General features: G+C 26.0%; 1 protein-coding gene across 1 annotated transcript in view; it reads right to left on the bottom strand.

Moving 5' to 3' along the window:
• Positions 1-18652, bottom strand: part of LOC112597626 (cationic amino acid transporter 2-like) — a 31119-nt gene extending 12467 nt beyond the window's left edge. Inside the window, exon 1 of the mRNA XM_025343744.1 lies at positions 18138-18652. Within this exon, the coding sequence (XP_025199529.1) occupies positions 18138-18161 (24 nt within the window). The 5' untranslated portion in view covers positions 18162-18652. The remainder of the gene's footprint in view (positions 1-18137) is intronic.
• Between the last annotated feature and the right edge of the window lie 2775 nt (positions 18653-21427).

Genomic DNA, 21427 nt, shown 5'->3' with positions numbered 1-21427 from the left:
TTCTACTTTTAAAAAATAAATAAAAGCTATGAAAAAATTTAAACGTTATGTATATTATTAGAAAATAAGTAAACGATTTTTATCTGTAGAAATATTAGAATTAAATGTTCAAGTTATCTTTGTAAATTATGATGTTTAGTTTTAATTAGTTAATTTTATAACGAATTTCATTTGAAAAAATTTAGCTATTATATTATAATATAAAAAAAAAAAAAAAATAGTAGCTTTTTGAATCCTAAATAAAAAAATGATAAAAAACTTTTCATCCTGAATCGACGTTCTGTTAAATTCGACGAGTAAAAGATTACGTTTTTTGCAATTTTATCCTACACGCGATTGCTTTAAAAACAAGGTACAACATAGACATATGATGTACCTAATATCTTCATAATCCGTAAAAATATACAAAATTCTAGTCAGATTGGAACAGAGTACAAAATAGTACAATACGTTCTGTATAGATGAGTAAATTAAATTACATACATAGATGTGTATCTATGACGTATACACATGACCGGTTTTATGGCGTATTGCATGCTGATTGGCGAATTCTAAGAAATTTATACTTATAGAAAAAATTCTCTAACCATAAACGTATAATTATTATATGCTTTCAGTCACACATACCAATTTATTTATTTCGGAATATTTTCTACTGCGCAGTTCTACAGGTAATAGGTAGGTAAGACGTTTTGCACTAGAAACGAAGACAGCTTAATTTCTGGCTACCAACACGACCATCATCACTGGTGTATATTGTGTACTTGACTTTTAGCAATTTAATGTTACGTTCTTAAGATCCAATCAACGTAATACTTCTCGTGATGGCTCAACATAACCTTATATTGTACACATGAACACATGCGTGGTGTAATAATGATTATAATATTTACGTTTATCGTGTTAATCGCGTTTATACAGATTTGGAATAAGTATATAATTAGAATTGTAACGATATTTTGATACTGTGATTTTATTACTGGTATCTATAAATAAATAAATAATAATAACCGTAACACACAAAATAATAAAACGAAATTATGCGCTATACGTTATTAATTTGTTGATAACACAAGATATTTTAGTATCGCTATTTTCGCGGTCGATGCGAATCCGATTCGCAAAACAAAATATTTTTTTTTTTTTTTATATTATTAAGATATATTAGAATGATTTTTTACCAATATTGTTGCTATATTATTATCTTATTTACTTAGAAACTATTGGTGGTGCATGGATATAAATGCAATGTTCAGCGAAATTTATATAGTCTTGTTTATAGTGACAAATCAGAAAAACGATATCAGACACACGTACGTACTATTTATTATACGCATTTAGGATATTAGACCATATTTGCTTATGTACGACTTACTTCTTCTCTACGCTCATTACGGACATTGATCAGCCCACGTTTAACCGCATATTGAGATAATCTGAATATTCATAATAGATAAATGATTATAATAATTTTTTTTTTATCTTTACGTGTTATTATGAAATTAAATTCCTTAGCTCCTTTGAAAATTCTCAAGCTCATACATACTTTAGTACGTTACTCGCTATAATGTATATATACGTATCCAAGTTTTGTTGACACTGGTTGAAGGTTATGATATAATATGTACTGAACATAAAAATGTCCTTGAGTCTTGACAAATTCAACCTATTTATTTCATACGGTAAACTAATAAAAAAGTATACGATTTTAGTATAGACGAGTTTGATGTAGGTAAACACATTTATAAGTGCACAATATATTATATTATTCTATCGAAAGCCATGTAAATACTGAACGACGTTGTTTAAAGTTGAAGTGATAGACAATTATAATTTCACGTCAAATTTTGAATAACTAGACAATATCGTTGCTTAATATTCAACTAAAATAAAGTTCATCATGTGCGATATCTATCGTTCAAACGGTTTCATACAAATAATTGAAAAGAGAAAATAATTATTTAACTGCAATTAATCTATTGTACCACTGATGCGGAACATGCAATAATTATAATAATCTTAATCATAAAAATTGATCGAGTCTCGAATTTCTGCACCTTAGCTCACCTAATTTCATATTCAGTAGTTTTTATTAAAATTCTTACTATTTATTTTTGAGTGTCAACTTTCACTATTAGACAATATGCTATGATATTGTAATAATATTGTAAATAATATAAATTTATAGTATTTATACATTAAGATAATATTAAGTACAAATGACAATAAGTCATAAGATATTGGAGAATGTTGTTGACGCGAGAATCGATGGTTATGGATCGTTGGACGTATGATGACACCCTTAATAATAGTAAAATACTGCAATATGCTGGATAGAACGATAAAGAAAAGGAATTGAATATGTCCTCAACTTAAGCGATACAATAATATGCGTGTGTCGTTGTTTTTCGAGACCTTGAGCTCCTACTATTACAAGCCGTACCTATAATGGTATTGCAACGAACGATTTATCACGTCTCGTCAATATAACATATTAATAATAATGTATAATATGTCAAAAATATAAACAATACCAGCCATGCACAAACAGAAAACTATATCATTATAATACGATGTAGACTGGGCGAAGATTATCGTCGCTGAACAAATCGAACCCGGTCCTACGGCGTTCGGGTGGAAAATATGGGCATAAAAATAATGCAATGTGTTACACACAAGATACATATAAAGAGTATAAAAAAATTGAAAAACTGTCTTTAGTACGCGATGCATGTGCGCGATCGGATAAAAAATATGACAATACTATATTTAAGCTATAAAGACGAACGAATTTATAGAAAACAGTTATGTGTTACGTATAATAAAACGATTACAGTTATAGTATATAATAAATAGTTTTCTAAAACAATTGATCTCTCTAGCTGACCTGACTGGCGCAACTACATTCGCCACCATCGCAATCGGACTAGGGACACTTAACACTGTCTGCAATGTTAAGTTGACGTGACAGTATACGCATTGTACTGTATGTCTGCGAAATTTATCTGTGGTGGCAATAATTGTGGGTACGATTAATTGAAGATGATCTGATTGATTCGATTATTATACATAATTAATTATAATATTATAATTATATATATATATTTGTAATATTATAATAATGCACATTTGAATGAGGTAATTAGGTATATTATATAGAGTTGCCATTGGTTGAAAAAATAAAAAGTGTTGTTATAGGATTTTTTTCAAATAAACGAAAAAAACATCGGATATTCTTATCGGATGTATTCTTTGTAATACAAATGTACATAAAAAGGCAATGTCGGTATGCTTTTGTACTGTTAATAGACTTAAGAACTACTCAACCAATTTCAACGAACATTGCAGATATTGTTTTTAAATATATCAGAAACGTTTAAGTAACTAGTCGTCTGAACTACTTTCAAAAATATATCAAGTGTTAAATTTAATACACCATATCTCGGTCAAATCATTTAATAGATTTTTCGGTTTATATGTAGATTTACCTACAAGGATTAAGGCTATAATTTATATAAACGGCGTATCGAAACAGAGTATCATTGGATGTATATATGATATTATATAAAATACGAGTATGTACATTATAATTTTAAATTACAAAATATTATTATAATATATTTTATTATTGTAACCAAATGTTGTTATCTATATGCTATACAAACACATTGGTTGTGTAAATAATTTAAAACCGTTAAATAAAAAATCATGATGTTTTAAAATTTCGTATTACAAAATTCTATATTATATCTTTGATATTATTGTGATTTTTGGTTATTAATTACGATTTCATGTATATTGTACAGAATGTGCAACACTCGCGAAACTATATTCTTAAATATTTTTCAAGAAATTATTGATATTTCTTGGATGATTAATAACACGCATGTGTAACATTGTGTATACTCTGACACTCAGCACTATGTAAACAATATTCGAATAATATAATATTGCGTTTATACTATCAATTTACTGACTCTGCAGCGAATTGCTTTGACAATCAGTATTATAACATTTATAGCTTTCTGTATTCCTGACCAACAACTCGAAAACATATTATAATAGGTAACAATTATTTAAGATTTATTTCAATCAATACAATCATAAAATATACACGTTATTATAAACTGTTAGTTATAAATAATTTTTAATTGGTTGTCAATTATATTTGGAACAATGTGGAAGTGCAAATGTGAAGTAACTTCCTATAATTAATTTTGGCCATATCTTCAAATCGATGAATTTATAAATTCCAAAAATCAACTTACTAATTGAGATATTTAATTTAATCAGGTGTATTTGGGCATATAGTGAAGGCATGGCTAATTATTCCTCACACACATCGTAAAATAAATATTTCTTATCATTAAATTTTATACAGGTCATATCAAAAAATTATATTTATATTATACTTTTGGTTAATCGTACATCTTGTAAAAAAATATATATATGTAATAACGATAAATAGTGGATTTTGTAATTGATATTATTGTTTTTAGGGATTTTAATCATTTTAGAATAGTTAGCTTTAATATCTTACAAAAAATAATTGAACACCAGAATTATATTGAGCTTCAACGGCACGATTTCTAATGTTTTCAATTATCGGTTTCATTTAAATTCAATACATCAGCCAATGGGCTGGTGATCTTTACACTTTACCCTATTGTTATACACTCGTTTATCTTGATACCGTTATATTATACAGGTGGATATAACAACATTACATGAAATATGAATTCCCAACAACGATTTTCATCATATAATTTTGCGTATAATATGTACTAATTTAATTGTAAGCAATATTATTGTTATAACAATAATAGACAATAGTTATAACTTATAACTATACTATAATTATATTATATATATATATATTATTATTACGGTGCACAATAAATGTAGTTTGCCGACAAATTGAATCTTAAAACATTATTTTTATCTAAGTCACGATGACTAGAGTTACATATTTGGCAAGCATGCGTTATCGCATTCCAAAAAGTTCATATTATTATTAAAATATATTATTATCATTTGGCGCCCAAGTGGTTGACCCTGGCCCGAAACTTTACTGGTATTAAGCGGATATAGTGATAGAGACTCAATATACCAATATTATTCAATTATCACGTTTACACTGAATGTTTTAAATACATATGTTTTTATAGTATTCATTATGTTTCATCGTAATAAATGCAATAAAGCTTTCATACAATTATTTACTACTATGTCGCGAAGGAAACGGTCTGTTTTAGCTGCAGCCTGCACACATCGGACAATTCTCAACTAAGAAGGACGAATAAAACTATGATAATATTATTGAAAGCTGCGGTATAAAATTACTTACATAATATAACAGTTAAAAAATAACTTAAACTAAAATGTTTATAGTTTTCATGTAAGTTAATAAAATACTTAATTAGATTAAATCGGTCTTATTTATAGTATATAATAATATATACAATTATGTCGAGTTACTTGTTGTTAATTTAAAGACGTGTTAAACATAATTACTCAATTATATAATATGACATACTCAGATACTCTCATACTTGTACGTACCATAATTTATAACATTATTGTGTACATGATTAAGTGATTGGTGTGAATAGTTAGATGGTGAAGGGGCAATTATTTAATTTCAAAACAAATAGGTACCTGCGCAATTGCGGCGTGAACGAGATAACAAATGATTTTAATTATCGGCGATAACAATAATAGGATAATACACAAACGTGTTATCTCGTAAACCAAAGTATATTATGTACAGATAAAAACATCAATTCGAGATTAGTCAGTGACAGTAGTTAGTAGGTGAAGTCTGAGGAAGTGAAAACAGCTATTGTTAACCGTCAATGACGGAAACTATATAAAAAAACGCATTCCGTATTTATCTACTGTTATTTAACCAATTGGTGTTAAGGGTTGTATTTTTTCTGTTGTCCTTTTAATACGACTTGTTATGTTGATTTTCTACAATTTTAATTCGTATTTAAGAACTGCTTTTTTTCTTTTGTGTCTATATAAAACATAAAACCGTTAAATTTTAGTTTTTAATGTCTAATCAATTTTTTTTTTTTAATCAGACGATAGACCTGCCTTAAAAAGGATTGCTGTGATAATGTTTATTTGTTTACGTTAATACAAATGTAAATAATAGATGAAGCGATAAAAAAAAAACAATTCATTAGTAGGTAGATATTATAACTATATTTTAAAATATAAAATTATTATTGACTTGGAAAGAATTGACTTTTATCCGATATTTTTCATTGAATTATAAATTATAAAAGACTATATTATTTTTTATATATGTAATTTTATTTTACTATAATAATCTACAGAACATTTTTATAGCTGAATATATAAACTTACTTTTTATAAAAAATATTTATTTCTATTAACAATTTCACATATATAATAATGCTGAATTATGAGTATCTAGGTCAAAATATAATATTATACCGTAATCAATAATGTTAATAATCTATGCATAGTTAATAATAAATTACCTTACAATATATTTTATTACGTATTATTAGCAATAAACTATAAAAAATTGTTCAATTAAATAATATTCGTTTATTAATCATTGTGTAGCTAATTATATTTTAACAAAACCAAATTTTGTTTTTTATAAATTGTAATAATTAGACAATAATTTGGTTTGAAATTTTAAATACTTATATTTTATAATAACAAACATTACATAACAATTTTTTGTTTTTAATTTATTATATTTTAATATTAGATTTAAAATACCTGTTTTTAAGAGTTTTGAAATTATAATATGTATTATAATGGCTATAATAACTATTAACTACCTATTAAGTATTTAATAGCTTCACTGAGTAAAAGAAAGCCGTATAGGTATATTTTTAAACAATAATTATTATTCTTATTATAATTACACAGGTAGTTGTTACAAATAACTAGAATGGTACTAGATGTTTTACCTACATAATCGTTTGAAAAGTTGAATAAACCTTAATTTTGTATTACGGGTTTTTTCGCGCAACAATATTATGCTTATATTATACTAAGGTGTTAATATTTTGATTTTAATATGATCATGGAAAAATAAATACCTAGGCATATTAGCAAAAATACAAATGTTAGTCTGACTGATGTATCCTTTTTTAAATATTTTATTTTTATGATTTACCTGATTGCATTGATTGTGTATTATATTTCTTACTGAAATACAATATTACATTATTTATGTAGAGTAGAAATTGCTAGATACAATATCAAATAGAATACGTTGTTTAGTCGCATTAACTGATATGTGGTACAACATTTTCATAATATCATATATATTTATAACAGTTAAATTTTTAAAAATATAAGATAATATTAAGTGTACTATATAAATAAATTACAGAAAATTAATACAAATATATATGTTATTAGTATATTCAATATAAATTAAATTAAAAATAACATCTAAATACATTTTACATTTCGTTAAAAAATTTAAATAATTCTATAATTAATTTATTATTATTATATATATATATACATAAAGTATATTGATTTTTATATTTTACATTATTCAATTTGATAACACGTTTTTAATCATATCGGAAAAATTTAAAAATGTTTTTATTGATAGTCACATTAACAAATAACAACTCTAATTAATAAATATGTATTAACTTATTTTATTGTATTACATCTAATGTCATATTAAACAGTTATTTTTATAAATAAATATACTACTTGGAAATTTAGCAGAAACTTAAAATTGTGTGTGTAACCAGTTATGTACCAATAATTTCTACTAAGTATGCGTGTAGTGTATATACAGTAGGGTCTCGGTAATCCGAGCACAGGCTAATCCAAAAGACGCGGTAATTCTAACTGGTTTGGAAATTGCCGCATTACTATACTAATACACGTTACACACGTGTATGGTGATATCATAATTCATAGTAATATGCAATACATGTATTTATTAACTGGTTATTTATACATAGTTATAATGATTTTGTCGATTTTGATTGTATTAATTATTGTGTTTGTCAACAACGAATTTTATGAATTAATACTGCAGTACGGATAAAAATTAATTTAAAAATTTAAATTACAAGGGGATTGATTTTTTTTTTTTTTTAAGTAATTCGAACAAATCGTTAATCCAAATGATCCATTTCCCCAATCTCGTTCAGATTGACGAGACCCTACTGTATATATATATATATATATATATATATATATTTATTAATAAAATAAATTGTATTATCATATTATATTCTACTAACAAAAAAAAATTAAATCACTATACAGTCTATATAATACTTATAAAAAAAAAAAAAAAAAAATGCTGATATTCTGATCTATTTTTTTATGAATACTATAAAATAGAAATAAATAAATTGTGGCAAAAATGTTAGGATTGTATGTGATTTATACCTACCAATAAGTTAACTGAGAGAAAATTAACAGCCATGCCAGATAAAATATTCAAACTAGCAATGTATATACATGCATCGATCATTCGTTGTCGTTTTTTCAGACAATGACGACTGACCTATATGTTTTGGTACACGAACAACAATTATAACAGTCAAAATTATTACAGAAAATAAAGTACCATATTTATAATGAACCACATTCCACGATATATACTCGCAATTTGTAACATGTTTAGTATAATATCTGATATCTCTCGATAAACAATATAGTACGATAAATAAGAAATAATCAGGTCGCGCGTTTAACAATGTTCAGGCGACAAACTGTTTTTGGCAACCAGACAAGCGCCACCGTCGGGTATATAGTTTTGCACAAACGGCCGTGGAGATATATATGCTCTTTCAAGATCATTCATGAATATAAATATTATATAATATTCTGTTAAGTTAAGTCACAGGCGGAAGTGCACCTTCAGTAGTTATATTTAAATCTCGAATGACAACGACGACGTCGTATTATTATTGTGTATATTATCATCATCGTTCTATGGTTTATGCATTGGCGAAAATAAAGAGAATGGAGGAGCTAAAATATTTCGAAATGTTTAGCAAATAGGAAAAAAATTATTTTACCTTTTATTATAACTATATTTAGTCGACAGTAAAAAAATCTGTAACGATTTTATTAATAAATAACGTAAATGGTATTTTTTAAAGAATAAATAACAAACGACAAACGATGTTTTCATTAGCTCAGCGCTCCAGTTTATTGTCTTAATATGTTCATATAATATAATCAGTAAATTGTTGGCAAATATGTTTATGCTGGTTGTTTTTTTCTCCCACATACATTCATAAAAGCGAAAGAAAATATTATGTTAGCCTAAAAAAAAAATCGTAATTTATAAAAAATATATCTATTTCATTTGCTTCGAGTATTACTCGAAATACAAACATATTATTATTAAGTTACAAATATATTCAAACTGTTGGTATAAAATATAAACACATTGTTTTGAATAATCAGTATTTTTTTAGATTGATAGTGACGATCAATATAAAATTGCAACATCACCGTAGATAATTTTTATGAAATAACGAAAATAAATATTATTTTTCAAGATAATGCATTAAATATTAAGAGGAATTAGTGTCAATTTTAGTTGTTGCATCGAGTATAATATCGTCCAAAGTGCATCAATATTCATTGAGACGGAAGAAATTAAATTTTGCCTAAAATGTTTTCGATAACTCGACCTATTAGACGAGTTGTACGATATTTTTTTTTATGTATTAATAATTCGAATAATGTACATCGTGTGCTTAATATTTTATAATATTATTATGTTTAAAAACTCAACGTTTAGCAAAATTAAAATCTGAGCGAAGAGTTTACCTTCGAAACATGTGCAATTTAATCACATTCATGTCATATATATCGCGAGTATTTGGACAGGTATTGGAGTACAAAAATGTATCCATTGGTGACAAATGGGATATACCACATTACACAACGTTTAAATTTTCTTTCAGAGAACCGCATTCAATCAATATTCTCCAATAACTAAACATTGAAATGAAAATAAATTACACCAAAACGAAAAACTACGAATAGTTAACTTAAAAATACTTTTATAGTAAATCGATTGACGATGAAAAGTTTCACCATGAATTCGTATCCCGTGACTACTTTTGCGTCTATTTTTTAGTCTTTAATAGGTTTAAAAAAAAAAATATGCAGACCACGAACTCAGCTTAGAATTTATCAATTTTTCTGGCTGACCAATTTAAGAAATGGGCTTAATAAAATTTTAAATACACGAATGTAGACCTTGTGCGTTTCAAATAACACCACTATTTGAGATGTTTGTGAAACACGTGCGTTTAATTTTCTACATAATTTCGTCACCGTTGTCACGTTCTTTGACAAATATTATTATTGAATACATAGATACATTATTATTACGTGAATATATAAGTATATAACTCACTATTATTACCATACCGTTAAAAAACATTTATCGTAATACCGGTTTTCGACGTCCTCAGTCATAGTTGGCTTACCCGTGCAAATACATAGTAATAATATTGCAATTATTGAGGTTTACTAGTTGGCCTAGGGTGAGGTTTTTCAAATGACTGAACGAAGTATTGTATCACACCTAGATTTTAAATTGTGATCAATGTAATCGTTTTGGGTTTTTTCAATTAACGTCATATTCTAATTTTTTTTTTTTTTTTTTTTTGAAATGTGACGCGAATAATGTTTGTATTATATTATATTATTATAATAATACAGTCATTAAAATAATAAAATGTATACTACATAATAGCTGCCGTTGCAGGTTATAATTTCATTAATAATGACACAAAACGATACGAACTAAAAAAAAATATATAAAACAAACACCAGACGTCTGATATAATACAATAGTGGACTTGAGTGTTTTGCTGAAATCCCACATATTATAATATTATACTACGCATTAGAGATTTAATTTTTTTTCCTATACAAATACACCGCGTCGCCAGATAGTCGTCGCCCTTAATAGATACTTACGTAAAACAATTCGTGGTTACTACATTTTTATATTTTGCGTTTATTACTATAGTTGTGTGAGGTTTTTCGCTATGGTAAATATTATAGTACGTACAATGTCTATACTAACTATGCTGCACAAAAAAATAATAGTAATTAGAAATACAATATTTTATATTATTTTGGCTTTTAAATACTGTGTCCTAGAAATTAAATTTTTGTCAGTAATTTTGATTAAATAATTAAAACTAATAATAATTAATATTTACACTGAAGAATTTTAAGTCCTTATACCAGGAAAGAGATTAGGCTTGAATTATTAAGATAATGTATAATGTAAATTTTAATTTCAATAAATATGTCTTTAAAAAAATATTTTAGTTTTATAATTTATTGTATAGTAAGAGAAAAAAGATGAAAAATCTATTATTTTCTATTAAGAAGTAGTAATCATAAGTTTTATCATATTTATGTGGATTAATTTTAGGGGCTTTTATATATTTGCTGAGTAGAGGCACATTTTATCCGTCGCATACACTGCAAACAAAGACTGTGCACGCCTATGCTGGTTTTAAATATCGTACAATAAAATTTAGATAATTTATAAATTGCGAATTACATTAATTTATAAACTATTTAAAGTGGCTTGGCGTGGCGCATTGGCTGCTACCAGTCGCAGAATACGACTGAGAGTAAATAACAGCCATAGCTATTAGCTCCCGAATGGGTGACCACTCGGGATCATAGTGGTTAAAAACCTTGCCACACATACACGTGTTTTCTATCAACCGTAACAATCGTAAAATACAACCTACCGTACCAACCTTACCCCTTACCATAGTTCATAACTCCTACAAACAGTTAATGGCCCTAATTGCCGGGCCTTAAGTTCAATTTAAAAAAAAAAAAAACTATTTAAAATTGTGAGAAACTGTCTATAAAAATACCGAATTGCCAAAAAACGTAAATTTATAGTTGTATCACCACAACAGTTCTGTGAGTGGTATCCGTTTCGCTCAAATTTTTATATTATATGATTCCCGATTCACATAGAGTAGTTTAGATCAATTTAAAATAAAATTGGTAATGGTTCAGTCAAATATTGTTGTATATTATTTTTATAATACTTTGATATCATTTAGTAGGTATGATGTGTTCTACACTTCTACAGACAACTAGACAATTTATTGATCCCGAAAAAGGTAATTAGTACATGATTAGGATATCGTTTGTGTAAATTGAACAACAATATAATATGTAGATAACGCATGAGAAATCCAGTCGTTGTCAAATAAGCCCATACCGACCGTATACTGAGTATTTATAAACTCACTGCACCAAACTTTATTAAAAAGTATCGCCTCTTCGTAATATTCTTTGGTTAACACTTAATGATTTATTATTATATGATTTATGTACTACATTATATATTGACTTCCAAAAAAATGAACACAAATAATTGTCAACAATCATTGTCAACTCAATTTTAAATTGATCTCAACTAGTTTGGGTGAAATGGGGAGGGTAATTTTTTGGTGAAACGGGCTACGCCCAGTTCTGTGGTAAATATTATGAACACATAAAGGGCTACAACACCTTTTCTCTCACGAAATTTCAGGGAGATTTACAAACTCTTATAGATGATTTTCTAGTTAAGCCTCTCTTATATCAATTATTATGTTAAATATATTATAACAAATTATAAACCTAACCCCTTCTCCGTCAAAAACATAATTCTAAAAGTATGCATTGCAGTATTCAGTATAATATTAAAGATGAATGTTGAAGTATCGGACAGGTTTCTGAATTCATAATATCGACTGATTTCAATCATCCGCTTATTATTCCGACTAACTTCGTTAGTTTTACCAATCAATTCACTTATTAATTTATTATAGATACAAACATAATTACCAGTTTTGCTATAGCGGAGTCGCGTACTGCTCAAGGTGATTACGGCTTGTCCTTGCCGGTCATACGCATTACAAATAGTAACGTTTAATGCCAATAAAACGAATAAAACTCCGTTTTTATTCACGGTCATTCAAAAATTTGTACCTTAAAGAATAGTATAGGCTCGCGTATAGGTAAAAGTAAACGAAGTATAAATACATAAAAATGTTTTATCATAGATACTTAGTACGTTTTTTATAATATTTTATTGCTTTATTAAAATACCACGGCCAAATTTTGTTTGCGGTTTAGTTTCTCTGGGCAGAATTGTTTACAAGAAAAGATAAATTAAGCAGGTACTTAGTGAATCCAATAACTTACTATAGACAATATGCATTCGGCTATCATGATATAATATCGTTTATGAACATCGATTATGTATCAAATATTGACAATGTGCTTTAACGATAATTTAATTATGATTAATATTATTTATTGAAACGTTATTGTATTAATTGAATTTAAGTTAAAATATCTCCGATACCAATGTCATTTTAAAATCATAAATGTACTCATTGGACATAATAATCGTATTCTGCAGAATCCGCCAAATCTTATTACTTTAAAAAAGAGAGAAATATTTTATAACCCTCATTGATTTTAGTTTCTTAATAACATTTTAATTTCGAACTTTATCATATGTATTTTAAAAAAGATAAAAGCTTCTTTTACAAATTATTGTATACTATTATTTGAAATAGAATAAAAAGTCATAGTTAAATACTTAAATGTAAGTTGTAAAAAGTATTTTTCTTTCATTTAAAAAAAAAAAGAGTTACCTATCAATAATCAACAATTTTACAAGGCCTGAAATTTTTTTCTGTTTATGATTTTTGTTAATATTCTACATTGTAAAACCCCTTAAATCTTTATGAGACAATAAATAAATGGAAAAAAATTTTAATTAAGGTGAAAACTAAAATGTAAAATATAATTTTCATATTTTATAAAATTTGGAACGAATTGGAAAAAGTATTAAACCTCTTGATATAAATGCATTTAATCGTTTTTAATGTTAACTTGTGTAGTTATAATTAACTAAATATATATGTATAATATTATGTAACTATATATATATCTACAAATAATTGACATAATATGCATTTTTTGAAATATATTTTTTATAATAACGTATTTTATTGTAGTTAGTATTTGTTTTGATCTTTTGAGTGATTTTTGTAAGTTATTGTAATAGAAAATATAAAATATAAAATATAACGATTAGTTATATTATTCCGGTGAAACTCAAAAGCGCAAATCGTCTATTTTTTTTCGATAGACCAAAAGTGCAAATTCATTTAATTTTGCACTTTGTACCTTAATAGTGGGATAAAAGCGCAAAAATAAATATTGCACCCGTTACACATAAGTTTCATTTTATAATTATTAATTATATTAAATTAAATTATTCATTTTAATTAAATATAATATACAATATTTCTACAATTCAAAAATACATCAACAGTGATTGAGTTCAGTTTAAGTATAGTATTAATTACGGTGAAGGTCGATAATCATTCAAGATAACTATACAACATATTCAGTATAAACTCATATCTAACTTATAAAATATTCTTTATTCTCGTAAAATTTATTTGTGTTTATAGCTTGTTAAAAAGGTTTTTTTTTTTTGCTCTTATGGAACATTTATTTTTACTCTAATGGGTACCTGTTAAATTTTTTATTTAGATATAACTTACTAGCTTTACTGATTATAATTTCAGACACAATCATTACATGTAATGATATTTGGATGTTGATTAGGGTAAGTATGTTATACGTGTTTACGATTCGTATTATATAGTTTCGGAGTGAATGTGTTTTCGACAAGAACGCCAATAATATACACATACAAAATGTATTGTGCAAAAATTATTTAGCATAAATATTGTACATATTTTCACAGATGTAAGCAACATTATTATAATTCATAAATTCGTTTTGGACAGTTGACGAGAATCTAAATCCTGACGATTGGGGAAATAACTTGTCATTATAATATGTGTACTAAAAGACACCATTCGTTTGAAAAATTTTAATTATAACAAATTAGTGAATAATTTCACTTTATACTGTAAATGTTATGTAAAAATAATATGGTTTGATCTCATGTATAATATTTTATTACATAAACATTCTAAATGAAACATTCGTAAACGATTTGCCAACGTAAACTAATTTTTTGGCTACAAAATAATCATGGAATTGTGCGTGAGTAAAGTTTAAGTGTATATTAAATTGTTACATAATATACTTTAAACAGATAAATGTTATTTTTCGATAAGTTTGTAACATATTTTTGTTTACGAACAAATAACCATGTTTTTGCTGAAACTGGACATACCTAAAGCAGTTAATCTGTTGAGAATGTATCGCTCAAACATATTTCAGTAGATCTTTATATTTAATCAAACTTATTACTTCTATCTGATACGATATGTACAAAATATTGTGTAACAAAATATGTCTACAAATATTCCGTACAAAAATATATTATAGAAAAATTTTTCGGGAAAAACATTTTTAATTTTACACGTAGTATTTAAAAATTGTATTTATTTAAAAATACTTCACGTAAATTATTACTTCGTATTTTATGCTCAGTACCATACTAAAGAACGCAACTAAGCTGAGCATCCATTTCAAGGAATGGCTATAAAACATAAGGGTATCAAAATAATTATTATCTATACCATTCTTTTACATAATATACATAGTATACAAATAAAAAAGTAAAATCACGTTTTAAATAATTTGAATTAATTGGAAAATAATTGTCCATTTCTGTCAAATAATGATTTATTAAATATTTAAAATACTACTGGTATTTTTACATAACAATTTTATCGGAAAATATAAGTGTTTTTTGTCGAACCATTATCTAAATATTATACAATATCAATATAATATTGATATTTTTATATATTTGTAACGCATACAGTGTGTTATAATTTTAATGCTTACTAATTTATATTTTAATTTATTAATTTAATGATTGAAGATTAAACAACGTACCTGTATGTCAGAATCAATGGTTCATTAGCCTAAATGTTACTAATACGGCGGTGTATAATTTGTTAATCTTGTTTTGTATGCATTTCTGACCACTAGCAATAATAGTACACTATAGTAAGCGACTTATGCTCTGAAATGTATCTATATCTAATCTATACATAATCCCACTTATACTTGTATAATACAAATAAGAAATGAAGTAATTTTTTTTTTCGTTATTTAAATGTCGATGCCTACTATACAATTTGAGTATAAAATGACGACTCGATCAAAAACAAGTCGTACGAAAATCTCAAACATTTTAAATACCAATTACTAATAGCAGCAAAATAATTTTTATACCTGATAATTCAAAAGATTTTACAATAGCTTAATTTCAAACCTAATCTACAATACACCTACAGAGTTTACCACAACTCACTAGCACATAGTTTAATTAAAAAGTCTTTGATTGTATCATATAAATACATATGTATTGGTTATATATATATAGTATATACATATATTCAACTTCTAATTCAAAATGACTGCAATAATTAGGTAATTACTTATTTTGTTTTCAAAAATAGTCATATATATTAAAACAAGGTATGAAATATTTTACAAAAATAATTGATTTGTCAATTGTGTTATAAAGTATATAAAATAATATTATTGTAAATATTTTTGTATGGATATACGTTTGTTTACATAAAAAAAAATAAATAAATAATTGGTTTAGGTATTCGTTATTTTTATTATGCACACAAAGTATAAAATATAATGAGTATAATCAAAAGAAAAAATTATTTATTATATTACAAAAAATTAAAGGCTATGTAACATACGTAAATAAAAATTCTATAAATTAATTTAAAAAAATTAAATGACCAATAGAGTAATAGGTAGGATTTATCAATTTATACGCTGATTTATATTATAATATAACGAGCAACGTTCTAAAATGTTTAAAATATTGTTTACCAAACATAAACGTTGGCGATACTTGTAATTTTATTAAAAATCCGTACTTGACTTTTATCGATAATGTATGTAACGTATATAGTCGAAAATAAATACAGTTGATATTTAATACTTGGTATTTGAGATAACGATACATATATATATATATATATATATAGAGTGCATGTCACATTTACATAAAACTCACTGGTGAGTATGTACCATGTTAACAGTTTAATATATTATTATTAAAAAAAGGTTGTTATGTACTATTTGTTCAATGATATTGTAATATATAACTTTTAGTTAAAGATATAATATTAAAATGATCATGTGCGAATCTAGAAATCTGAAATGAGGTGGGGGGGTATATTTTTTTCAGAAATATTTCTATTATAGTTATTTCAGTGCACAATATTCATAGATATAATTCACGCAATAATAAAAATAAGATTTAATTACAATAGTATTTATTTAAAATTTTTAGATTTTAAAACGTATGAACTATTTATTCCGTAAAAAAATATATTATACACATAATGTATAAGAGGGGAGGGCGTTAAGGCCTATTAGCTTGCGATAGAAAGTGAGAAACTTATCTATTTGTATTCAATTTTTTAAAATAAAACCTCTATTACTTATGTGGTGAAGTAGTACGACTTACTTCCTGGACTTATCTTTTATCAGAATTTATATACTTAAGGATTTTCTCTATTGACCAAAGTAGAATGTTTATATTTAAAACTTTAGGGCAGGGGTCTCCTATATACAGCCAAGCTAATTAATATTTTGAAAAAAAAATACTAATTTTCATTGGTTTTAATTTATTATTTTTTTACTAACAGGTTTTAAAAAATGTTGATCCACGGTACTAAAGCATATTAAGATTTAGTCCACCGTAAAACAAAATTGAAGACTACTGCTCTAGTAAATTAGGTTTGATTATTTTTAAAATTGGCAATAGTTTATTTTTCAGTGTATAATACATCGTCTCGAGGTTTCCGGTGAAAAATATACTGCGTTTAACACATACGTACACGATAGAATTTCAGTTAACGGATACCTCCGAATAATGAATGGAGTTTTTTTTCGAGTTAACTATAAATTTAACACATTGAATAGCGGACACTTTCAAATATCAGAAACCAAGAGTTTTTGATTTTCAGTTGTTATACTATGCATAATTCCGATGTCGCATTTCTTAATAGTCGATTGTAATACAATTTACGTTTATCATATTATATTAATCTCTAACTATATATTATACATACCGAATTCCACCAAGAACCGTCCATGATGCCGTCGTCGATCCGGTGCGTAGATCACAATTGGTCGGATTTTCCGTTTTCACGATCAGATGCTACGGCAGCGGGTTTCAGACGGCGAGACGACTTCCTGCTGAGCGATTCGGAGGTTCGAGTGGCGCTTATATACCGGTGGGGTCTTGTGGGTTGTGGCACACGGTGGAAGACTATTGTTTTTTTTTTTTTTTAAGTCTGATTCCAAAACGAATTTATATTTTTTAAATTTTTTGTGGAGTTAGTACATAACGATCAACACCAGTGGATTTCAGCACGATGTACTATTATCGCCGTGTCTGTTGTAGTTTTAGATTCGGATGTTAGACGGCCCGTGGTTTCGATTATTATTGTTATTTTATTATGGTTATTCGTTTAGGGGTTTCGGAATTTTTTTCACTGATAACGTCCGTGATCGTAGTCGTTGGTAATCGCGGTAGACCGCTCGCGCGTCCGTGAACGGATAATTATGAGCCGTATGCACGCGAGCTCGTCGTTTTTATTCTGCTTGGCCGTCTGTCTATTATAGCGCTCCAGGTGAGCAAAGGATTCACCGAAATTGTTGCGCTGCACGTGCATACGTTCATGCCCGTTCTACTATGTGTGTAGATATTATTTTAGTGCTGGCGCTGCAGAGACGTTTTTTTTTTTTAACTTTTATTATTTGTTTATATAAATGAGAAACTGACCATTTAAAGCATTGAATTATCGAATCACGCATTATTATTATATTATTATTATATATTGTAGTATAAATGTTTTTTTTTTAATTTTTTACACGAACTGCAACATTTAAACATTATGTTAAATTATTAAAAACGGGGTCGCGTCGTGTACAAATCATGTTTATTGTACGTGATGTCGACTTTAACCGTTTATTCGTTATTGATATATTCATAATTTTAGTTACAAAATAACAAAAACATATGATTGTGTACCATATTAAATATTATGCTAACACGTCATTTTTTATACATTTTGTTTTAATTTATCGATTAAAATTTAATAGATTTAAGCAAAATATCACGAATTATAACTCGAATTTTCTACATTATTATTAAATTATCAATGACTGTGTATAATTAAACTTGATTTTTAAGTTTTATACTTAATAATTTTAAAAATTAAGAATAAACCTATTATTATATACCTAAATTACTTAAAAAACTGATTATCTAAATATCTGGAAAATTTAAGAATGTAAAATTAATTTAAACCAATTATTAAATAGAAATGTATTTTATGCACTGAGACACATAGTGTTTAATAACGATACTTGAATTTATGTATATTGAGTAGACACAATACTGCAATAGTTTATTGTGTCATAACTCTAGGTAACTATGATTTGTAAGCTTAAAAGATTTTAAAAGTTTCTAGTCTGAAAATTTTGGTTTTTTAGTTTTTACTCAAATTAAATTGCTTAAAAAGATATAACAAGTTACTTTTATAAAACTATGTTATCTCCTAATATTCTAAAATCTTTTAGTAAATGTTCAATATGTATTTGACAATATCGTAAACGAAACAAATAATTATTGTAATATTTTAATGTTTTTAATAAATTGAAGTTAATATAAAAATATATTTCTACAAAAAGAAGAAACTAATCGTAATATTGTGATAGATATATTTTCATTATAACGAATATACTGCTATACCTAAATAATCTTAAAGGTAATGGAAATTTACATTTTTTAAATTAAACATTAATTATAATTTATTTTAATTTCTAAAAATTATATTGAAGACACATAATTTTACCTTTTTATTTTAATGATGATGACAGTTTAAAAATGTAAAATATATAAAAAAAAATGTAAAATATGTATCAACTATAAACTAAATAATTATTAATATATTATATTTTACCTAAATTATAAGTAATAAACTACCTCATATAAGTGCGTATACATATTTTTTTGAAATATACAAAAGAACTAACGATGTGTTTGGATATAATTCCGACTTATGTATAATTTTACAAATTTTATTTGAGTTGTAACTTCCCAGTTTTTTGATAATTTTATTACTTTCCTTATTGTGACGATGCCTTAGAACAAAATATATATTTATAATCTTGTAAATATTAAGAATAAAGAATTGATAAAATTACTGAAAAGGAATCAAAAAGGTAAAATAATATATAATTAAAGCCAACATTTAAAATTTTTATTAACATGATACGATTTTAAATTAAATACCTATGAAGTTTTGAAAATACATAATATTTCTATTGTAATTAAAATATTAACTCTAATAAAACAAATTAAGAATCGAACACTTTGGTTATTCGTTTTTGCTAATCACATAAATGCATTAAATCCCTGTATTGTTTAACAAGTTGCAGTCATGGTTTTATAATATTCTACTTAACACCATTTATTAGACATTAAACATCAACAAGTCTTTACATACCATAAGCACGTGTTTTGATCACTATAATAACGTAAATTATTAATTAAACATGCTAGGTATATGTATTGCAATATAAAATAAACGGAACATATTTTTGAAAATAATAAAGGCTTTACGCGAATTAAGATATATAATCACTGTGAAAATATACTATTTAGCAACGTATACGAAATAAATAAAAAAAAATTAGCCATACTTGTCATAATCTTATAGTTGACGTGCATTTATACTCTTTAAAAAACACATACAATAGATACTATATTAAGTATTATACTTACACGAGTTCATGCATAAGTGCTTATGATATAATTAGTTAAATGAATGTAAAGGTAAATATACTCACCGCATATGAGCCACATGATGAATCTTATCCAAATCTTGTACTTGAGTTCTATACGTTTAGTATAGTGCTCAAACACAGAAGTACTGAAACAAATATAAAAAAAAAAAAAAAAATCAAACTATAGTTAATTTTTAATTAATTGTATTTTTGAATAAATTTAAATTCTTTAGACTACATTTTAAAATCAACCTGCAATAATTACATTTTTTTATTTTTATCAAACCTTAAAGAATAGATCTCCTTAAGTTTTCAGAGTTCTATTTGGCATAATTAATGTGATTAATAACAACAAAAGTGATATTATGATGTTTCGATATTTGTTAAGACTATTTCAAACACAAAGCACATACTTCTAAATTATAATATTAAAATACATTACTGAATTATATTATACATTTAACTTAACTACATTTTAAAGGTTTCTAAGGGACAAAAGCAACATTAAATTTGCCCATTAATAGCGAAAGCAGAAGTAGTGGAATACTTGAATAACTATACCGCG

This window comes from Melanaphis sacchari, unplaced genomic scaffold, assembly GCF_002803265.2.
Source record: "Melanaphis sacchari strain LSU unplaced genomic scaffold, SCAv2.0 Contig42_pilon_pilon, whole genome shotgun sequence".
Lineage (NCBI taxonomy): Eukaryota > Metazoa > Arthropoda > Insecta > Hemiptera > Aphididae > Melanaphis > Melanaphis sacchari.
Note: the sequence above shows the minus strand (reverse complement) of the source record. Positions and strands in the feature narration are given on the sequence as shown.